General features: G+C 43.5%; 2 protein-coding genes across 3 annotated transcripts in view; both read left to right on the top strand.

Annotated features, from left to right (window-relative positions):
* LOC109920758 (sorting nexin-1) overlaps positions 1-15088 on the top strand; it is a 35463-nt gene extending 20375 nt beyond the window's left edge. The window contains exons 8-15 of the mRNA XM_020520821.2: positions 409-484; positions 2273-2386; positions 3034-3127; positions 6526-6731; positions 7303-7446; positions 11469-11549; positions 11698-11769; positions 13240-15088. Of these exons, the coding sequence (XP_020376410.2) occupies positions 409-484; positions 2273-2386; positions 3034-3127; positions 6526-6731; positions 7303-7446; positions 11469-11549; positions 11698-11769; positions 13240-13290 (838 nt within the window). The 3' untranslated portion in view covers positions 13291-15088. The remainder of the gene's footprint in view (positions 1-408; positions 485-2272; positions 2387-3033; positions 3128-6525; positions 6732-7302; positions 7447-11468; positions 11550-11697; positions 11770-13239) is intronic.
* Positions 15089-18250: 3162 nt separating this feature from the next.
* Positions 18251-20668, top strand: part of LOC109920903 (sorting nexin-24-like) — a 31899-nt gene continuing 29481 nt past the window's right edge. The window contains exon 1 of one of the 2 annotated variants that reach the window (XM_048617298.1): positions 18251-18272. In XM_048617298.1, the coding sequence (XP_048473255.1) occupies positions 18270-18272 (3 nt within the window). In that variant the 5' untranslated portion in view covers positions 18251-18269. Of the gene's footprint in view, positions 18273-20099; positions 20136-20668 lie in introns of those variants that run through there. The other variant, XM_048617297.1, reaches the window with a different exon arrangement.

Genomic DNA, 20668 nt, shown 5'->3' with positions numbered 1-20668 from the left:
TCTCTTTGAAAAGCGGAATGGTTTGGAAGGACCAAATGGACAACTTTAATTTCCTATATATCATTGAAGGCCTGGTGTTCCTGACCAGTTTGGTATCTTGTGCACTAGGTGGCATCTGACCTACAATCTACACAGGAATGAGAAGCTTGGTTTTAGCTGCATTCTGGCTTTTGTATGGAGTTTGAGGTTTGATTTTTAAAATTTAGGGTGCATTTCTGCAAAAGTACAGACTGCTGTCCGTTATGCAGTGTTAACACAGGCATTTCTAAAAACTAATTCTATGTACAATTAGTTGTAAATACTTAATCTGGAAAGTATAATTGGGTGTATGCAGAAATGATATTTGGTTGATATTTCAAAATAATTTAACCCCAAAGAAAACTGCCAACCCTCTGGTTATCATTCCAGATATCTACAGAGAATCATCAAGCACCCAACACTCTTGCAGGATCCTGATGTGAGAGAGTTCTTGGAAAAAGATGAGGTAATCTCCTCCATTGTGGGAAGAGAGGGTTTGCTTTTACCTTTTTCTCTGCTAGTACCCCATCAACCCCTCCCCTTTCAAAATATCATGTCTTCTGTTTATTTGACTATCTGGCCTTTCTCCAGTCACATGTTCATGATGCTGTGTCTTGTGTTTAGTAATGCAGTGACATCGTGTCTATATGCACTTCATTTTTGTGTTGTCCTCATGACCTCTGCATCTAACCATTTTCTGGTGATTCATCCCAGTTAACTTCCTCTCCATTTGGAATATTGTTTCCCCTTCTCTTTCTGGATTTTATTGCAACCCCTGTCAGATTGATCTGTTATAAAATGTCGCACTTTCATTCATCGACCAATGCTGGTCCATTGGCTGTACTTTTCCAGCACTTGTCTTTTTTCCTCTTGTCAGTAAAGAACAGGAATATTCAACTCAGTTTCCAGCCAACTGGCCCTTTCTTCCTCCACCCCTGTTTTCCACCATACATTCATGTAGCTTATCCATTCTGTTGCCCTTGTGACTAGCTGAATCCAAAGATGCTGTACAGTGATGAATACCCAATTTTACAGAAATGTTTTGAAGCTGAATGTCCTGAGGTTTCCTAATCCGTCAAGCCTGATACACAAACTGATTGCAGAGGTGAACCAAACTCACTCAAAACCAATGCACAACCCTTTTCCTCTAGGCCGCTAATACTAAAATGTTGACTAGAAAGATGTCTGGTCACCATAAGTGTTTTTTGTATCCAATCAAATCCTGCATTTTAGGCTTTGTAGAACACTTACATTTTGTCAACAAAAGTACCCCAAGCTTCCAGTTGCCTGTCACCTCAACACTGTGTTCCCATGACCTTTTGTTACAGGCCTGCTGCAGTACTCCAAGGCTCAGTTCAAATTGGATGGACACATCTCATTTTCTCCTTTGGCGACCATGCAGCCTTCAGGATTCGATATCAAGTTCAATAATTTTAGAACCCAAACACCACTTTGTGTCCTGTGCACGCTCCCATTTATTACTCTCTTCTGGAGAAGAGTCATTGGACTCAATGTTAACTCTGTTTTCCCTCCCACAGATGTTGCCAGACCTGTCGATTTTTCTCCAGCAATTTTTCTGTTTCAGATTTCCAGCAACTGATTTTTTTTTCTTCTTATCCTGCATGCTCTTTAGCTGTCACTAAATGTAGTAAACTAGTGGATAAGCTGTCCTAGCAGCAGGCAAATTTTGCTTAGGTGCAAGGTGAGTAGCAGTTTTTTTTTTGGAGTCATTCATAGGATGAGGGCATTGCTGGCCAGGCAGCATTTATTGTCCACCCATAATTGCCCAGATGGTAAGAGTCAGGTAAGGATGGCATTTTCCTTCTCTAAAGCACATTAGTGAACCAAGTGGGTTGTCCTGACAATCGGCAATGGATAATTCCAGTTATTTGTTGAATTCAAATTCCACCATCTGCCGTGGCGGGATTCGAACCCGGGTCCCTCAAACGTTATCTGGGTCTCTGGATTAACAATCCAGTGATAATACCACTAGGCCATTGCCTCCCCTGCTTATTAATGTGCTAAAATGTTCTAATTGTTCATTTTGGCTAGTGGTTTTTTTAATTTTATTGACTTTTAACATGACTGACATCAAGAAGTTGCTCTAACGTTTTTTCATGCATGCCAAGGGTTAACTTTCAGAGTTAGAAATCTATTGGAAACTGTCTGAGACTAATTGTTTGTGTGGGTGGGAAATGGTGGTTTTTGGTGAGCAGTGTTCTGTATTGCATTGACATTTCGATCTGATTTACAGTTGCCACGAGCGGTAAACACTCAGGCTTTAAGTGGTGCTAGTCTCCTTCGGATGGTGAACAAGGCTGCTGATGCAGTCAGCAAGATGACCATCAAGATGAATGAGTCTGACATTGTAAGTATTTGTGCTACTGTGGAATGAGCAATAGGCTTCATTTTGTTGCTAATGTTACCCACACCTAAGTGATTTGATTCTGATCTCTGAAGATGAGCTGAAAGATGACTTGTGTAATTAAAAAAAAAAAGCTATTTAAATAATGGCCAGAACAAGAGCTGCAGGTAATAGTTGAGCTGCTAAGTTCAGATGATGGTCAGAAAGACCCATGTCCTGCCATGTGGTTTCTGTTGAGCTGGCCATTTCCAGGTATAGTAATGGGAGTGGGAAGGATAGAAGAGCTTGTTCCTTTGCTGAACCTGTCAGCCAAGGAGAAGAAATCCTATTCCTGATCTCCATACACATTCTCGTCCTCTGGGTTTGGTCTGTGATGTGCCTATTTCTGACCTGACACACTGTTTTGAAGGGAATATATGTTTGTTACTTCTGTTTCTCTAATCTTTGCTATTTGATTCTAAAAGTTGCAAAGTTATCTGCTTATGATTAAAGTGGCCATTATCGTGTCATGACTGGTTGGTTGCTTTTATTTAATTTTGTTGCTTTTCAAAAACCAGTTGGCAAGCTTCTGTATGAGTATGGGCTGAGACAGCTCCATCTCCATCTATACATGTCATTCTGTGTGTGATATTTCTCTCTTCCATCTCCAGTGGTTTGAAGAGAAGTTTCAGGAGATTGAGAATGAAGATCAACAATTACGCAAGCTTCATGCTGTTGTTGAAACGCTAGTCAATCATAGAAAAGGTGAGGCCAGAAGGTTTGAACAGTTGGTAAAGGAAGATTTGGCGTAAACTTTAGTTAACTAATCTGCTTTTATAAGCTGTCAAGTTTGCATTTTCCCTTTCTTTTTATTGAAGATGATGAATAATTGTATGGAGAGAACTGGGTAATGCCCTGGGTCACCATGAAAAAATCACTTCTGTGAAAGCAGTGGAATCTGTGGTTTTTAGGGCTCGTAGATTACTTTAAGCTAAGCAGTTTATGGTTTGCAAATAATATATGCTGCTTTGGATCAGAGGCAGGATTAACCATATATTACTGTTTTCATCCAGTAATTGCTTTGTGTTTGAGACTGGATGAGGTTGTTAGGACAGATTGGCTGATTAACACCAGTAAGTTAATCAAAAACATCAAATGCGCAAATGCCAAACATGAGCTCAATGTTCACTTTCAGTTGCAGCCATAAGTGTATAGTGTTTTTGTTTTTTCTTTTCTTCTCTTCTGGAACACTGAAGCCTAAAGGAGAACTGGAAGCACCTGCTTATTATGACAAGATTTTGTGATTACCTTCCACTATTTCAGTTCAGTGCAACTTGGAAGAGTCCCAGGAATATAGAGGGCCAAGGTTTATCAACCAGTCAAACTGCTGCCTCCAATCAGTCTGGAATTTTGAAAGTAGAAGTGTAGTATACACATTATATTGAAACCTTCTTCAGAGAAGGGAACTCAAGTTCACTTTTCAGGTATTTTAAGCAATAAACTAGCTTGTCCAGTCTTAAGTAACTAATCTAACAGCAGCTAGCGGATTTGCAGAGTGCTGAATTGTGGGAAAGTAGTTTAGTGCACTATGACACTGGGGCAGTTGAACCCTGTTGTACCCTGAGTGCTAGGGGGCAGTCACAGCTTCACTCCTTACTTAACCCTTGATGTATCCACCTCAGGAGTGTTTGATGAGGACAGTGTTGAGAGAACTTTACCTTCGGTTTACTTTGCTTTTAAGAGTAGGAGGAGTGTTACTCTACGGTATTCTTCCCCCCACATCCCACCCAACTATTCTCTACACCACAGGAGTAGAAGTGTATTTTACTTAGTTGCCCCAGGGCACAGCACACAATGCCTTCATCAAATTAGGAGGAAGGAATTCTGACTTTGGTATAGCAGAATGGGTGGAGATATTAGTGTATAAATCTCTCACCCCAGCAGTTGAGTGGCTGCGAGTTATCTCCTGTCCAACCTTTCTCCTAGTTTGTTTCCTTTGCTGTTTGTACCAGGCCATGCAAAAATAAACTCGATCTCTTCTGGCTGTGAGATATCCAAATGGGAACGTTCCCTTTCTTTCAGTGCAAATATTCTTAATGAGATCAGAGTACTTAAGTAAGTGGCCCTTGAAATAGCAGGTACCTTAGTAGTCATCTTTCAAGATTCTATAGACTGGGGAACAGTTCTTATAGATTGGGAGGCAGCAAATGTAACCCCTCTATTTTTTAAAAAGTGAGAGGAAAACCTGGGAATTGCAGTTATCATCAATAGTAGGGAAAATTCCAGGGCCTGTTTTTTTTTTTAAGATTTAATAGTAGAGCACTTGGAAAAAATGGCGACAGGATCGGACAGAGCCAGCATAGATTTACAAAACAGAAATCTTTCTTGACACATCTGTTGGAATTTTCTTGAGGATGAAACCAGTAGTATGGATAAGGAGGAACCTTATCTGTGGCTTGGTTTACTTGGACTTTTCAGAAGGCTTTTGAGGTCTTGCATGAGAGATTAGTGTGTAAAATTAAAGAACGTGGGATTGGAGGTAGTGTACTGACATGGATGGGGAACTGGCTGGCAGATGGGAAACAGTAGGAATAGACAGGTCAGTTTGGCTGCCAGTGACCAGTGGGTACTGCACAGATCAGTGCTTGGGCTGAACTATTTGCAATACATATGAATGATTTTAGATGAGGGGAACAAAGTGCAATATCTCCAAGTTTGAGAATGACCCAGTTGGGTGGGAGAGTGAACCATGAGGAGGATACGAAGATGCTTCAGTGTGATTTTGGATAGGTGAGTGAGTAGGCAAATATTTTGTAGATAAAATGATTTTTTTTTTTCCTTATTCATTCATGGAATGAGGGCATCACTGACCAGGCAGCATATATTGTCCAACCCTAATTGCCCAGGGGGCAGTTTAGAGTCAAACACATTACTGTCCATCTGAGTCACATGTAGGCCAGACCAGGTAAGGATGGCAGTTTCCTTCCCTAAAGGACATTAGTGAACCAGATGAGTTTTCCTGACAATAGGTTCATGGTCATCATTAATTCTTAATTCCAGATTTTTTTAATGGAATTTAAATTCCAAAATCTCCCGAGGTGGGATTTGAACCTGGGTCCCCAGAGCATTATCTGAGTCTCTGGATTAACAGTCCAGCAATAAAAACACTAGGCCATTGCCTCCCCTGAGTGAATAAATGAGAGTTTGCTGCTTTTAACCAAAAACAGTTAAGTGGATTATCTGAATGATTCCTCAGGAAAGGAGGAGTGACAGTGCAATCTGAATGTCCTTGTTCACCAGTCGCTGGAAGTAAACATGCAGGGGCAGCAGGTGGTGAAGAATGCAAATGGGATGTTGGTCTTCATTGCACAAAGATTTGAGTATGAGAGCAGGGCTGTCTTGCTGCAATTGTACAGGGTCTTGGTGAGACCACGTGTGGAGTACTGTGCACAGTTTTGGCCTCCTTTATCTGAGGAATGGAGGGAGTGAAATGAAGGCTTTACCAGACTGATGCCTGGACTGGAAGTTGAATGAAAATTGTTTGGACAAGTTGGACTATGTTCACTGGAGTTTACAAGAATGAGGGGCAATGTCAGAGACCGTTAACATTCTAACAGAACTAGACCGGGTAAATGCAGAATGTTTCTGATGACTGACTGGGGAGTCCAGAACCGGGGTCAGGTCTAAGGATATGGGATAGGCCATTTAGGACTGAGATGAGAAATTTCTTTACACGGTGAGCTGATGGAGTTTTCTGCCACAACTTAGTTGAAGGCAAATATTGAACACTTTTTCTGGGAGATGTGGTTAAGACTAAAGGGATCAAAGGGTATGGGGCAAAAGCAGGGACTGAGTACTGAGTAGATGATCAACCATGATCATAATGAATGGCAGAGGAGGCTCGAGGGACTAGCCTATTGCTGCTCCTATTGTATGTTTCAGATAAATTACATTTTTGTTGGGGAGGAAACATGAGTGAGGAACTTAGAATTTTTTTGAGACCAGCTGAACTGAAATTGGAGATGAAATTGAGCTATTAATAAAGTGAGTATGGATATTAGTTATGCTGCTGACAGAAATTCATTAGGTCTCTAGTGGGTGGGTGTGTGTTTAAATAAACATCAGTTCTGAAGGTACTAAATTGGCCTGTGTTTGATCATCAGAGCTTGCAATGAACACAGCCATCTTTGCGAAGAGTGCCGCCATGCTGGGGAGCTCGGAAGATCACACTGCATTATCCCGGGCTCTGTCACAGCTCGCAGAGGTCGAGGAGAAGATTGAGCAGCTTTACCATGAGCAAGCCAACAACGACTTCTTCCTGTTTGCTGAGTTGCTAAGTGACTATATCCGTCTGATTTCTGCAGTGCGGGTATCAGCTGTTGCTAATGGTGTCACTTTGGGTCTCAGCTTCTCAAATGTCGAGTGCATTTTCTGATAGCGGTTATTACTCAGTAGTTTTCTGTTTTGGGTCATTTGCGAACAAAGTACTTCAGCTGAAAAGTGAATTGTTGCGCTTGGGGATGCGTGAACCCCTCATGGTAAAAACTGGGCTCTGAGGAGATTACCAAGCCATTTGCTGGAGGAATATTACTTTTGGAGTATATTGCAGAAAGAAAGAAGATACTGCCATATCCCCCTAAAAGAAATGATTCCATACATTGAAAATACTTCTGGTAATTTGCTCAAAGGGCTATGCTTCTGCCTACACGGAGCATTCACCAGCTCCTTAAGGATAAGGGCAGTTCTCGCTGGTCCTTGAACCGGTCTGTCCTCAGCATCATTGGGTAGAGTTCAGAATCAAAGCCACGGACCAGTCATTGATTCTGGCACCTCCTGTGATGACCCCAGTTATGAGCTTGCTTTGCTAATTGGTACATTGTAATGGTATGTGTTGGTTTAAACTGGATGCTGAGTACTATGGTCTGGTTTTCTTGATGCAGGGAGTCTTTGACCAACGGATGAAAGCATGGCAGCGTTGGCAAGATGCTCAGACCACTCTGCAAAAAAAACGAGAGAACGAAGCTCGACTCATTTGGGCCAACAAACCTGACAAACTGCAACAAGCTAAAGATGAGATATCAGAGGTATGAGGCTCAGAAGTGGGTACAAGCACCTGCTTAATAAACCAATTGAACAAATGGATTTTGAGCATTAATTGTTCTATGCTTTTTACTGACTCATATGCAGGCATTGGTTTGTTAGCCAGCACTGTAGTTTCGGTGCTATTCACTGTACAACCAGGTTTTGTTTTTGGAGTTGTTGGTTAGCTCAGTTGGCTAACTGACTGATTTTGTGATGCGAAGTATGAGGTCACTTCCAGCTGAGGTCTTGCCTTCTCAAACTTTCTCCTTGCCTGAGTCATAGTCACACAGCATGGAAACACTCCCTTAGGTCCAATCAACCCATGCTGATGATGTTTCCAAATCAACTAGTCCCACTTGCCTGCATTTGGCCCATATCGCTCCAAACCTTTCTTATTCATCAACTTATTCAAATGACTTTTAGACATTATAACTGTACCTGCATCCTACCACTTCCTCTGGCAGTTCATTCCACACACAAACCATTTTTTTAACAAAAAAAGTTACCCCTCGCCTTTGTTGTAAATCCTCCTCTTCTCCCCTTTAAAAATATGCCCCCTAGTTTTGAACTGGACCTCCCTCAACACACTAGAGAAAAGGCCCTTGCTATTCACCCTATCTTTGCCCCTTGTGACGTTTTATAAATTTCAACCTTTAATCGCTCCAGTGAAAAGAGTTTCAGCCTATTTTTATAACTCAAAACCTCCATTCCTGGCAACATCCTGATAAATCTTTTCTGAACCTTTTCCAATTTAGTATATATTCTTCCTTTGTCCAGTTCTGGTTGCCTTATTACAGTACACCAGAAACAGTACTCCGCCAGCATTTTGTACAACCTCAACATAACGTCCCGACTCCTATACTCTGAGGACTGTGCAATGAAAGCAAGCATGCAAACTGCCTTAACTACTGTCTACCTGTGAGGCAAAGTTCAAGGAATTTATGTACCTGAACCCCAAGGTGTCTCTGTTCTACACCACCACCCAGGGCCCTACCATTAATTGTATAAGCCCTATCCTTCTGTATTTACCAAAATGCAATAGCTTGTATGTATCCCAATTATACTCCACCCACCACTCCTCAGCCCATTGACCCAATTGATCAAGATCTCTTTTTGTAATCTTGGATAACCTCCTTCACTGTCCACTATACCACCAATTTTGGAGTAATCTGCAAGCTTACTAACCATGCTTCCTAAATGCTCATTCAAATCGTTTCGTACTAAAGACGAACAAAAGTGGACCCAATACTGATGACCCTTGGTTAAACCGCAACCAGTTGCTGTCTTTTCTGTCCCCGTCCCCGTACCCGTCAAACTGTTGTGAAGTTACCTCTCTTACAACCAGTGAAACTCTTAATGCATTGATAATGTTTGTGCAGCACACTAAATGTCAGTACAGCTTGCTTGGGTTCAGGTGTTTCCCTCACCATTGTTTCTCAATCTACTTGGTCAGTCTATAATGGATTAGCTCCAGTCTGTAGATGTACACAAATAACTTGGGCTAGGTGGGAGGAGGATATGGAATTGTTTGGTTTCCACTGCCTTCCATAGGCCGCATGAGTTGCAAAGACTAAAGGTCTTGTGTTTCTTCATTGATTTACGTGTGAGCTGACCACAGTTGGTGTGCTGCTAAAATTGGTGTCTGTATGTTAGTGAAACTCTCTCCCTCTCAGCGATGCAGTAACTGATCTGGAATGTGTGAACTATTTGAGCTCTTGAGTGAGAGATTAGTTTGGTTTAGCTTGTGACAGCTTCCCACCCTCTAATAAATTGCCAGTGTCTGATGTCCAAATTCTCTTATGCTCAGTGACTGGACAGAGAATGCCAAAGGGCACCCTGGATCAGTGGGGGTTGTGCAGGAGTAGGATTTTACCCTCAGGTGAAAAATTAATGACACGCGACTGTAGTGGACAAATTCCATTGTGAAAGAGAGGCTAACTTGTTAAAGTGGGTAACTTCTGCCTCCTGCCTCCTGCCTCCTGTTTTCCATCCTCTAACTTCAGCTCACAAACTTCTGCTAACTATTTTCTAACCACAACCAAGTCCCATTCACCAGCGACCCCTCTGCTGTTTTGAATCACTGTTTAACTGACATCCAAGTTTCCCCAACAGTGTGGGTTCAATTCTGGCTGAGGTCACCATAAAGGTCTTGCTGCTTTAACCTCTCCCCTTGCTTGAGACATGAGTTCTCTCTCTCTCAGACCAGCCTTATGGTCCTCTAGGACTATGGCAACATTATCTTTTTTGTACAACTAGTGAAACCCTTGATAGATAATATTCATGCAATGCACTTTTTTCTAATTCCCTAGGTCTGTTCTCTCCTCCCAGCCTTCTACTTTCTGTGCTGCTCTAATTTTGATATCCTGAGCATCCCTAATTTTCATCACAACATTTGCGTCCTTGCTTTCAGTTGTTGTGCTCAAGTTAGGAATTTCCTTCCTGACCCCTGACCCCTGCCTCCTGCTTGTGTTTTTTTGTTTTTTTTTTAAAGTGTTCTGTAAAGCCTGCCTCTTAACTAACTGCTTGGTCTTCTACCCAGTATCTCCTCTGGTAGCTTAGTATCACCATTTTTGTTTGGCCATGTGAAGTGCTTTGGGATGTTTTGCTATGTTAAAGGTGCTACATAAATGCATGTTTTATCTGCAGTAGGTGAATGTAGACTTCTCAAGCACTGGGATTGGGGCCTCCCCAGCTCCCAATAAGATGGTGCTAACTCCAATCCCGCTGCTCCATCACCAAGGCTAAATCTGCACCAAAAGGTCAGCTGTGTAGCTTTACTGGGAGAAGAAAGGAAATGCTAGAGAAACTTGGGTTTAGCAGCAGCAATGGAAAGTCATACAGCACGGAAACAGGCTGTTTGGTCGACCCGTCCATGCTGATCAGACATCCCAATCTGACCTAGTCCCATTCGTCAGCATTTCCCTCTAAATCCTTCCTATTCATATACCTATCCAAATGCCTTCTAAATGTTGTTGTAATTGTACCAGCCTGCACCACTTCCTCTGGCAGTTTGTTCCATACACGCACCACCCTCTGCGTGAAAAAGTTACCCCTCTGGTCCCTTGTAAATGTTTTCCCTTTAACCTTAAATCTATGCCCTCTAGTTTTGGACACCCCTACCCTGGGGAAAAGATCATGGGTATCCACCCTATCCATGCCCCTCATGATTTTGTAAAACCTCTATAAGGTTACCCTTCAGTCTCTGCTCCAGTGGAAAGAGAGCCCCAGCCTATTCAGCCTCTCCCTAAACTCAACCCTCCAGTCCCAGCAACAGCCTTTGTAAGTCTTTTCTGAACCCTCTCAAGTTTAACAACATCCTTCCTACAGAAGGGTGACTAGAATTGTACGCAGTATTCCAAAAGTGGCTTCACCAATGTCATGTTGCAGCTGTACAGGACGTTCCCAACTCCTATACTCGATGCACTGACCAATTAAGGGCAAGCATACCAAACGCCGCCTCCACTATCCTGTTTACTTTCTGACTCCACTTTCAAGGAACTATGCACCTGCACCTCCTAGGTCTCTTTGATCGGCTACACACCCCAGGGCCCTACTGTGTACTGTATAAATCCTCCCCTGCTTTGCCTTACCAAAATGTAAGACCTCACATTTATCTAAATTAAACTCCATCTGATTTAAGGTCCTGTTGTACTGAGATAATCTTCACTGACCACTACACCACCTATTTTGGTGTCACGTGCAAATTTACTAACCATGTCTCCTATATTCCTATCCAAATCATTTACATAAATAACGAAAACCAGAAAGAATGGAGTTTTGATTCTGATATAACTCTGTTCAGTTAGACCTGAAATACTCAGCCATTGAGGCAGAACAAAGAACTTTTAAAAATCTATAATCTTGTCTTGGTGAGTACAGGAAAAGCTGTTGGCTAGTTTTTTTGCATCTAGACTCAGGATGCACCTTGAGTTTAACATCTATCTGGGAATGTTACATTCAGGGAGAGCTGTTCAATGAACAGTGAAATCTAGTGTATGATGTTAACTGGTTCCTCCGTTTTTAGTGGGAACCCAAAGTTCTACAATGTGAGAGAGATTTCGAGCGGATCTCCGTAACTATTCGGAAGGAAGTTGCTCGGTTTGAGGTAAGCTGTGCCAAAGGCTTTAATAGAGTCTGCTAAACCTGGCTGTGGCTGTTCTAGATGACTCTAGTCAGCTGGGGATATTGGGGCATTGCCTTGTTGCAGTTGGACCCCTCTTTATATGTTTTAATTCTCCTCTGTACACTTTCAGAAAGAGCAAATCAAGGACTTTAAAAGTCGAATTATTGTGTATTTGGAAACACTTCAGAACTCTCAGCAACAAGTGAGTTAATGCACTGAGAATTTCATCAATCTTAAATCAGCTTGATGCTTGTATCCTGTTCCAGATCTTGTTTAATATGAGAAGCTAGAATCTTGTTACTATAGAACACTTTTAAGTGATAAGAGGGGCTTAAAGGGCTGGAGAGGGATATTTGCCAGATTTTCAGAACGTTAAGCTGTCTGACTGAGAAGTTATTTAATGTGTTAATTACTGCATTGAGTGCAGCTCCTTGGTCTACATTTTACCATCTAGAAGGACAAGGGCAGCAGATACATGGGAACACTGCTACCTGCAAGTTCCCCTCCAAGTCGCTCACCGTTCTGACTTGGAAATATGTCACTGCTCCTTCCATGTCACTGGGTCAAAATCTTGCAAATCTCCCAAAACAGCACAATAGGTCTACCCACACTGCATGGACTGTGTAGCAGCTCACCACCTTCACTAGAGAAATTAAGGATGGACAAGTAACACTGGCCCAGCTGGTGAAGTACCCATCCTTGGTTCATTGTGATATTCCCATGCAATATTTTTAATCTGCTGTTTGTCCCTCCAAGTGTCTATTCATCCTAACATTACAAAATATCACCATTCCTTCATTGTCGCTGGGTCAAAATCCTGGAGCTCCCTTCCTTCCTAACAGTTGTGTGGGTGGTCCTATATCCCCCACCAAAAAAAAAGTACTGCAGCAGTTTTGAGGTCAGCTCTTTGTCACCTTCTTCAGGTCAATTAGGAATGGCAGGAAACACATACCCAGCCAGTAATCCCATGAATTAACCAGTTTGGGGAATAGAGCTGAAAGATTTGAAGAAGCAATTAGATATTGAACATGGGTAAGTAGCAACACTGGTGTAAGCTTGTGGGTTGATTAGATACTTACTCCAGACCTTTTATAATAGTTAAAGGTGAAAGTCTGCAGAACCCTGCACCCCCCCTCCGCCCCGCAAGGAGCTGGTTCATAGAATGTTGAACAGTACAGCACAGTACAGACCCTTTGGCCCATGATGTTGTGCCAACCTATTATCCTACTAAGATCAATCTACCCTGCATACCCTACATTTTACTATCCTCCATGTGCCTATCCAAGAGTCGCTTAAATGCCCCTAATGTATCTGATTCCACTACCACTGCTGGCAGCGCATTCCACACACCCACCACTCTCTGAAGAACCTACCTCTGACATCTCCCCTATACCTTCCTCCAATTGCCTTTAAAATTATGCCCCCTCGTAATAGTCATTTCCGCCCTTTTTGTTCACAAATGGTGACTTAAAGGGTCTCACTTGTGAATGGGCTGTGTGTGAAGTCTTGTGTTGCAGGCAGCTTAGAGGGAATATCAAACTACAGATCAGAAAGAAATATTAATGCATTTAAAAGCTAGGCTTCACTTCCTAGCAGTCCTTGGATTTGTTTTTCTTGCAAATGGATTTGTTTCAATTTACTGTACGTCCTAACAAATACTTTCTGTTGACAGCTCATCAAATACTGGGAAGCTTTCCTGCCAGAAGCAAAAGCCATTGCATAGTGGGATTGAAAATTGAGTGGACACTTGCTGCCTTTTATATTGTACCTCCAGCCTATAATTGAATCTGCAATTTCACCTATGAAAGGGGACACTCTTTAATGGTTGCCCAGTTCTTTCTTGCTCTTGCTATGATAAATTTTGAAGAATTATCTTTAGTTTTCATATTTTCTTATGAATTGACCAGTGGGAAAGCCCCATTGTGATGGAATTTGAGTTGTTTTTTATGCCCATTGCAGATATGGGTTTGGGAGGGGGAGAGGAGGGAGGTGAGTGGAAATATTATCAGAACTTGTTACCACAGCATCCACCTCTCTCTCCTAATGACAAACTCCTGCTGTCTAACAGAACTGCTACTTTTTTGACATGTTAATTTTTTTTAAAAAGAAAATCTGTATTTTCTTCGCCAACCTGAGTTCCACAGATCTGAGAGGACCGAAGAGATTTTGAGGAATCGAGTGATGAGAGCACCATAGTCAAGACTAGGCAGTACAGCCAGCAGTGGAACATCAGACCAGCACCTTTCAGAACTCTGAGCTTTCAAAGCAAAGTACTAACAGTTGGCCTGGGATCTCCAAGCTGCCAGTACTAGTGGCCAAACCACGATTGCCAGTACATGAATAGGGATCAGTGTTTACACATGTCCTTGTTTTTTGAACCTGTATCCATGCTGTTTGTATCGCTTTCCTGCTTGAACATTGCACTAGTACTGTGGTTACATAGCTGCTGCACTAGGATGTGGGAGAAGAGGTGGAGAGGGTCTCCAAGAAATAGATTTGTAGGCAAGTTCATATTGAATACAGTTGAACATAGGAGGGGTCGTGTGAATGTGAGCTGTGGTGTGGTTTGATTAAAGAATTCCACCCTGTTTGTGATCTCCAATGACTCAGCTACTCTGGTTAAGGGAATTGTGACAGGGTTGTCTCTGGCTAAGATGACTACCCATGTATTCCTTATCCGAGCTGAATAACTAGCCCTGTGTTCTATTTTTGATTTTCCACCTTGCAGTGGTTTCCAAGACCATATTTTTATACAAGTGTCAAGGCAGTAAATTACATGCCGTAACTAGAATGAATGGCTCCATCCGAACATAATCTCCTGTGTACTGTGGCCTGATTTAGCTGACCAACACTACTGTCCATGCACATGTTAGTAGTTTCACTTCACCTTGTCCTGTTTTATGAACTGATTGTGAAGTCTAAATACAAAGCATTTTTTGGGTGGGGGGATGGAGGGGAGCAGGATGGAATTTAAGGTTTGAGATTGAGCTTCCATTTTGTCTTTTACCAATGAGATTGTTCTGCACCACTGTTGTAAACGATTTATTATAAACACTGGTGTATTTGACTCTAACTGGTTTATGATACCACAACAAAACCCTTGTCACTTCCCCCTCCATTGTCATTGAATTTCCATAGGTAACCACCCAGTTGTAGGAGTGAGACACTTCCCTGAAACTGTGACCTAACAAAGCCAAGTATCCTTGTCTGCTTTCCTGATTGACAGCCAAAACTGGAAGGCAACAAAAACCTTCTGTTTACATTCCTGTTACCATGTTTATGGCCTGCTCTCCTATATTACTATAGTATTCGAGATAAAATTACTGGTGTCCCTGCACACAATTGATCATCTTTACTCATTATGCACTAAATCATCTTTTTGAGCTTTCAGTTTAATGTACTTTCAGAGGAACTGAGAATTCTCTTTCACGATTTCTTCTTGAGTAGAAAAAAAAAAATCTGTTCCTCGTCTATTTCTGTGACCTCCACTTTCAAATAAAGTTCATAAATGATTTACCAAACCCATTCTAGTTTCTTTGTCAAAGTAATGAGTTTGTGTAACAACCAATATAAGCATTGTCAGTGCAATGTAACAAAGCAGAAAATCCCATGTCTCGGCCAGTCCTGTGTTCACTGGGATGCAACAATCTTGTTTTAGTTCTGGATCAGAAAGGAAATCAGGCAAGGTTCTTGCTTCCAGTATGAGGCTTTTATGTGAAGAATGCAAATGTGAGTTTGACTGCACTTCTCTATCATCCCTTGCTTTAAACTAAGGAAGTACCACGAGAGATTTATCTTGTCCAATTTTGAAGTAATTAATTCTGTTAGGCAGTCTGTCCCACACTCTGCACATTTTTGAGTTCAGTGTGTATTGTCTACAAGATGTTATCAGATCCTCCCAAGCCCATGACCACCTCCGCCTGGGAGGATGAGGGTAGCAGGCGACATGGGGCAATGTGACTTTGGCTCTGCTGCATTAGAATCCTGGATTGCCCACCTCTCAGCACTCTGCACCTTTTTTGGAGTAGAGTGGAGGTGGCATACCACCATTCGAAGGGCATCTGGCTAAGCAATGGACATTCTAGCCTTGCTGGTGATGCCTATACCCTAAGAATGAATAACAAAAATACATTAGACTTTGTTTTGCAGGCAGTTACCTGACCCACAAGGGAGGAATGTTTTGGGGATTTTCCTTCTGGACAGATAAAGGAAGAGTATAGGTGAAGAATAAATTTTGTTGTAGTCACCACACCCTTTACTGTTGACCACTTTATGCACAAATCAAATTAAACTCTTGCAAATCCAATTCTTTTCCTAATTGGAATGTTTTTGTACAGTGACTAGATGTTCCTGTTGCAGATTTGCCATATCCTGCATTACAAGCTCCAAGCAATGTAAATTGGCCATCAAAAAGCATGTTCTAATAGATCCGTTTGGATTTCCAGTGAGCTTTTGTTTCTTGCAAGTTTATTTGTGGAGTCCTGGCTTCGAAGTTTCCTTGTCTGAAAAGCCCTTTTGATTGTTTTATATGCAGTGTTTTCTATCCCTCTCTTTCTCTGCATTAATATAAAAGCTTTCATTGCAGCCAAGGTTGAAAGGGGCTGATGCAGCTCGCAGCTGCTGATGCTTCCTGGGACACGCTGTCCCTGTTCCCACAAAGGAAGTGCATTCGAGAACTGCTTCAATCCTTCTGGCACCCAAGCCACTATTGATCTCCTCTCGTCTCTGTCTGTGGATTGAGATGCTAGATATTAGTCATTGAATCTGATTCAGACTTAGGACAGAATTGATCAAGAAAAGAAGGGGCAAATAATTAATTAGGTGAACAAAGTTCTTAACAATTGCAGGGTAGAGTGGGAATGCAGAAGGAGTGAGTCAGGAGTGCTGTGTATACAGTATCATTAAGTGCCAATAGAGTTTTCATACAGCTGCCTTTGTTAGTGATTGGAAAAGAGAAGTGGACTTTGTCACATCAGCAATCTGGTTAGCTGCTGTAGTAATCTGTGTAATCATCAGGCACCTAACTTCCCTGTCGCTAAGAAAATTAGGAGAAGAGGTTTTTTAAATTTCCCTCTGGAAGTCATTGTCAGATGAGTAAAGACTTCCTGTGTGTTGAGTAATCTTTTCAACTCGTGCATGTTTATTCTGATGTACAGTGTTTGTTTTATTAGTATATGGCCAGCTTACTGAATGGGAGCTAGATTTGGTTTCAGGGTACAACTCTTGCATCGAACACCACTGGCAGTTCTCACTTGAAGAAAGCTTTGCAGATATTTTCTTCCACAGACCTTTTCTGTCACTCGTAATGCTAACATCTTTGTATTATCAATCAAATGGTTTGTACCTCTGCCTTGCAGGGACACAATTGTTATTTAAAGTGGCTGTATGTGAGGCAGATCACCATTCTCTGGTTCCTTGAAGCAGTTTGTGTGTGCCATTGATAAGCCATGAACATTTCACTCCAGAATTGGAAGATGCAAGCAAATTAAACAAAACACAACTGCAGCTGGTGGAAAATCTCAGCATTGTGGAGAGAAAGTCCAGTGATCCTTAAGAATTTATGCAAGATAATTAAAATTTGTTTCTTTTGCTATCGAACAGAAGCTATTTGGAGTTATAGCTGTGTTCCGTGTTTCCCATAATTGACAGCTGCTTGTTCAGCACTACAACCACTTCACTAAAATTATTGTGTATGCTGGAGATCTGAAATGACAACAAAAACTCAGCAGATCTGGCAGTATTAGAGTTCAATTTGATTCTTCATAATAGCTGTCTAGTTAGTGCTGAGTGCTTTGCTTCTGATTCATTAGTTACCCTTACATCACCATACCTGTTGACCTCGATCACAATTAAATGCTAGTTTATTCAGTAAATTGATGAGCACGGGTCCTTTCTAAAATAGTTTTCTTTCCCCAAATTGCAGTGAGATCTGCTTCCTTGGATTTGCCAGTTCTTAATACTTTCCCTTAGTTTATTTAAACTTTCTAAATTTGCAGACTCTTGGATATGGTGAAGTGGCATCACCCTACTCCTCCAGCCTGTGGTTCACTGGATGTGGGTTGCCCCTGCACTTGCCCTATATAGAGTGGAGCTTTGGGCAAATTCTGACTTTCTGGTTTCCTAATCAATCTGTTCACATGTAATTACTCACGTGTGGGGTAAGTGGGACTTGGGTCACCTGGCTCAGAGGTAGGGACCAGTGCCATTGTGCCACCTCTTTTTACCGCCCCTGGGGAGAGGTACAGGGACAGAGCCACACCCCCCCCCCCCCCCCCCCCCCCGGGGACATGTCCGCTACAGGTACGTGCTAACAGAAAAACTGGGTGGATCACCAGTACATTGTTACGAAATACCATAAAAGATGCACTGAAATAGGACTTTGGTTCAGTCAGTCAGGTGTTAACTCTCCACAATAACCAATCTTTTGCATCCTATTTACCTACCCTGTTTCCATATCCATTAATATATTTCAGTCACCTTTCCAATCTAATCTTAAATGACCTTTGTGCTATTTGAAGATCTGCTTCTCATAACTTCATTGCTGGCTAATAAAAAGTCGACTGGTGTTTACTATTCTTTTCAAGAAATCCCCATTTATTTGTTAGTGCTGTTTGATGTCTGCTCTCTTCCTAAGCAACCTTTAAAAGTAGTCTGGGATGATATAATCTGTGGTTTCCACCCACCTCAACCTAAGACCTTTGCATGGTTGGGTATTCTGCTTCTTATAACCTCTGCTGCCTTTCCATCTGCATTCTGAATGTATTTCCCCTTCCATAAATTTGATCAGGGTTTAGTCTGCCTCCAATCCAGGTTTACTCCAGATCCACTCTTTGTTTAAACCTGGCTCAGTCTGGATTTAGTCTGGCATTAGTCCGCTCTAGTCTGGGTCTGGTCCCGGAACAGTGCTGTCTGGGTTTAATCTGGTTGAGTCCACTGCAATCCGGGACGAGTCCGCTCCGGTCCGGCTCTCAGACCGGGATGGGTCGGGTCGAGTCGGGTCCGCTCCGGTCCGGCTCTCGGATCGGGATGGGTCGAGTCGGGTCCGGTCCGGGTCGGGTGAGGCCTGCTCTGGTCCGTGACGAGTCCGCTCCGGCCCAGGTCTGGTCTGGTCCGAGACGGGTCCGGTCCGGTCTGGGTCTAAATCAGGACGAATCCGCTCCGGTCCGGGATGAGTCTGGTCCGGGATAGTACGCTCCAATCCGGGTCTGGTCCGGGATAGTACGCTCCAATCCGGGTCTGGTCCGGGATGAGTCCGCTCCGGTCCGGGTCTGGTCCGGGATGAGTCCGCTCTGGTCCGGGACGAGTCTGGTCCGGGGTAAGTCCGCTCCGGTTTGTGTTTAAAGCAGCTCCAGGAGGCGGGGCCGGTTACTGTCGGAGCTCGGAGCGGGGGAGCGGGATGATCCAGGTCCGCATCCCGAGTATCGGCCAAGGGGCGCGCCCCCCCCCCCCCCAAACCCCCGGGGACAGAGCCAGAGCCACCCTCCACCCGCTTGGGGACAGGGACCCTCCCGACTCCCCCGGGGACAGGGACAGAGCCACCCCCCACCCCCCCGGGGACAGGGACCGGGACCGGGACCGGGACCCTCCCGACTCCCCCGGGGACAGGGATGTGTCCTCCGTCTTGATCCCCGTTCTGGGGCTGATTATCCGAAACTTGTGCTAAACGGGCCGCCTGTTTGCCGCTTTAACGGGAGTTTCTCGGGAAGCTGCGGTGGGCTATTTGGCCACGGAGATCCTCACCTCCGTTTTCTCTTTGCTTCCCATAATCCCCACACAGTGCCGTCTCGTTGGGGCGTTGAGGGGTGGGGGTAGCGGACTGTGTCCACCTCAACCCCCACCCTGAGTCTCAGCCCTGACCAGCTATGTGTGTCTGTGTGTGTCTGTGTGTGTGTGTGTGTGTGTCTCTCTCTCTGTTGGTGCTATGTTTCGGGTCATGTCATGTGAAGGGTCTGGGTGAATATTTCTATCTCTAGGACTGTTCAGGATTGAAGAGAATTGGATAAGGTGCTGGGAGAAGAGTTCTGAAGAAGGGATGTATCGTACCCAAAATGTTTTAACTGTTTCTCTCCGCAGAGCTGGTGCCAGACCTGCTGAGTTTCTCCAAAGTGCTGTGTTTGTTACAGATTTTCAGCATCCCAAGTATTTTGCTTTGATTGGATTGGTGATGGTTCTGCACTGGCGAAAAGATGGGAGCAGCAACACAGATTGGGAAGATTCTAGACTGAGTAGGATTAGAGATCAACAGGTGTCATTAGAACAAAAGGCAGAGGGAGTGGGATAATTGGTTCAAGTCAAATGAAGTAGATCCTGAATAGGTGTTAATAGCAGAGTGAATGACATCTCCATGAAACCAAGGGAGTCGGACAGATGGGGATAGGGTTGGATGGTTTGGGGTTGGCTATTGTTGAACCCATGTCTCCGAAAATGGGGTGCTGCTCCCCTAGTTTGCACTGAGCTTCTCTAGAACACAGGAGGGGCCCAGGAGAGGAATGTGAATGTGAGAGCAAGAAGGGAAATTTAACAGCAAGTGATTGGCAGCTCAGGGTGATGTTTGCGGACAAGGCAAAGGTGAGAGGGTTAAAATCGGCTGGGCATAATGTCTATCTCACGTCCTTTTTACAAAGTGTAAAGATTTGGTAAGAGCACTTTGAGATGGATTGTGATTCCACACGCCCTGGATTTCTACCAGGGTGAAAACTTCAGTGTCTATCCTGGGCAACAGAGGGTTTACATCGGGGAAACCAAGCGGAGACTCGGGGACCGCTTTGCAGAACACCTACTCTCGGTTCGCAACAAACAACTGCACCTCCCAGTCGCGAACCATTTCAACTCCCCCTCCCATCCCTCAGACGACATGTCCATCCTGGGCCTCCTGCAGTGCCACAACGATGCCACCCGAAGGTTGCAGGAACAGCAACTCATATTCCGCTTGGGAACCCTGCAGCCCAATGGTATCAATGTGGATTTCACAAGCTTCAAAATCTCCCCTCCCCCTACCGCATCCCAAAACCAGTCCAGCTCGTCCCTGCCTCCCTAACCTGTTCTTCCTCCCACCTATCCCCTCCTCCCACCTCAAGCCGCACCTCCATCTCCTACCGACC

The sequence above is a fragment of the Rhincodon typus genome, chromosome 36 (assembly GCF_021869965.1).
Source record: "Rhincodon typus isolate 14 chromosome 36, sRhiTyp1.1, whole genome shotgun sequence".
NCBI lineage: Eukaryota > Metazoa > Chordata > Chondrichthyes > Orectolobiformes > Rhincodontidae > Rhincodon > Rhincodon typus.
This window is presented reverse-complemented; position numbering and strand designations above follow the sequence as displayed.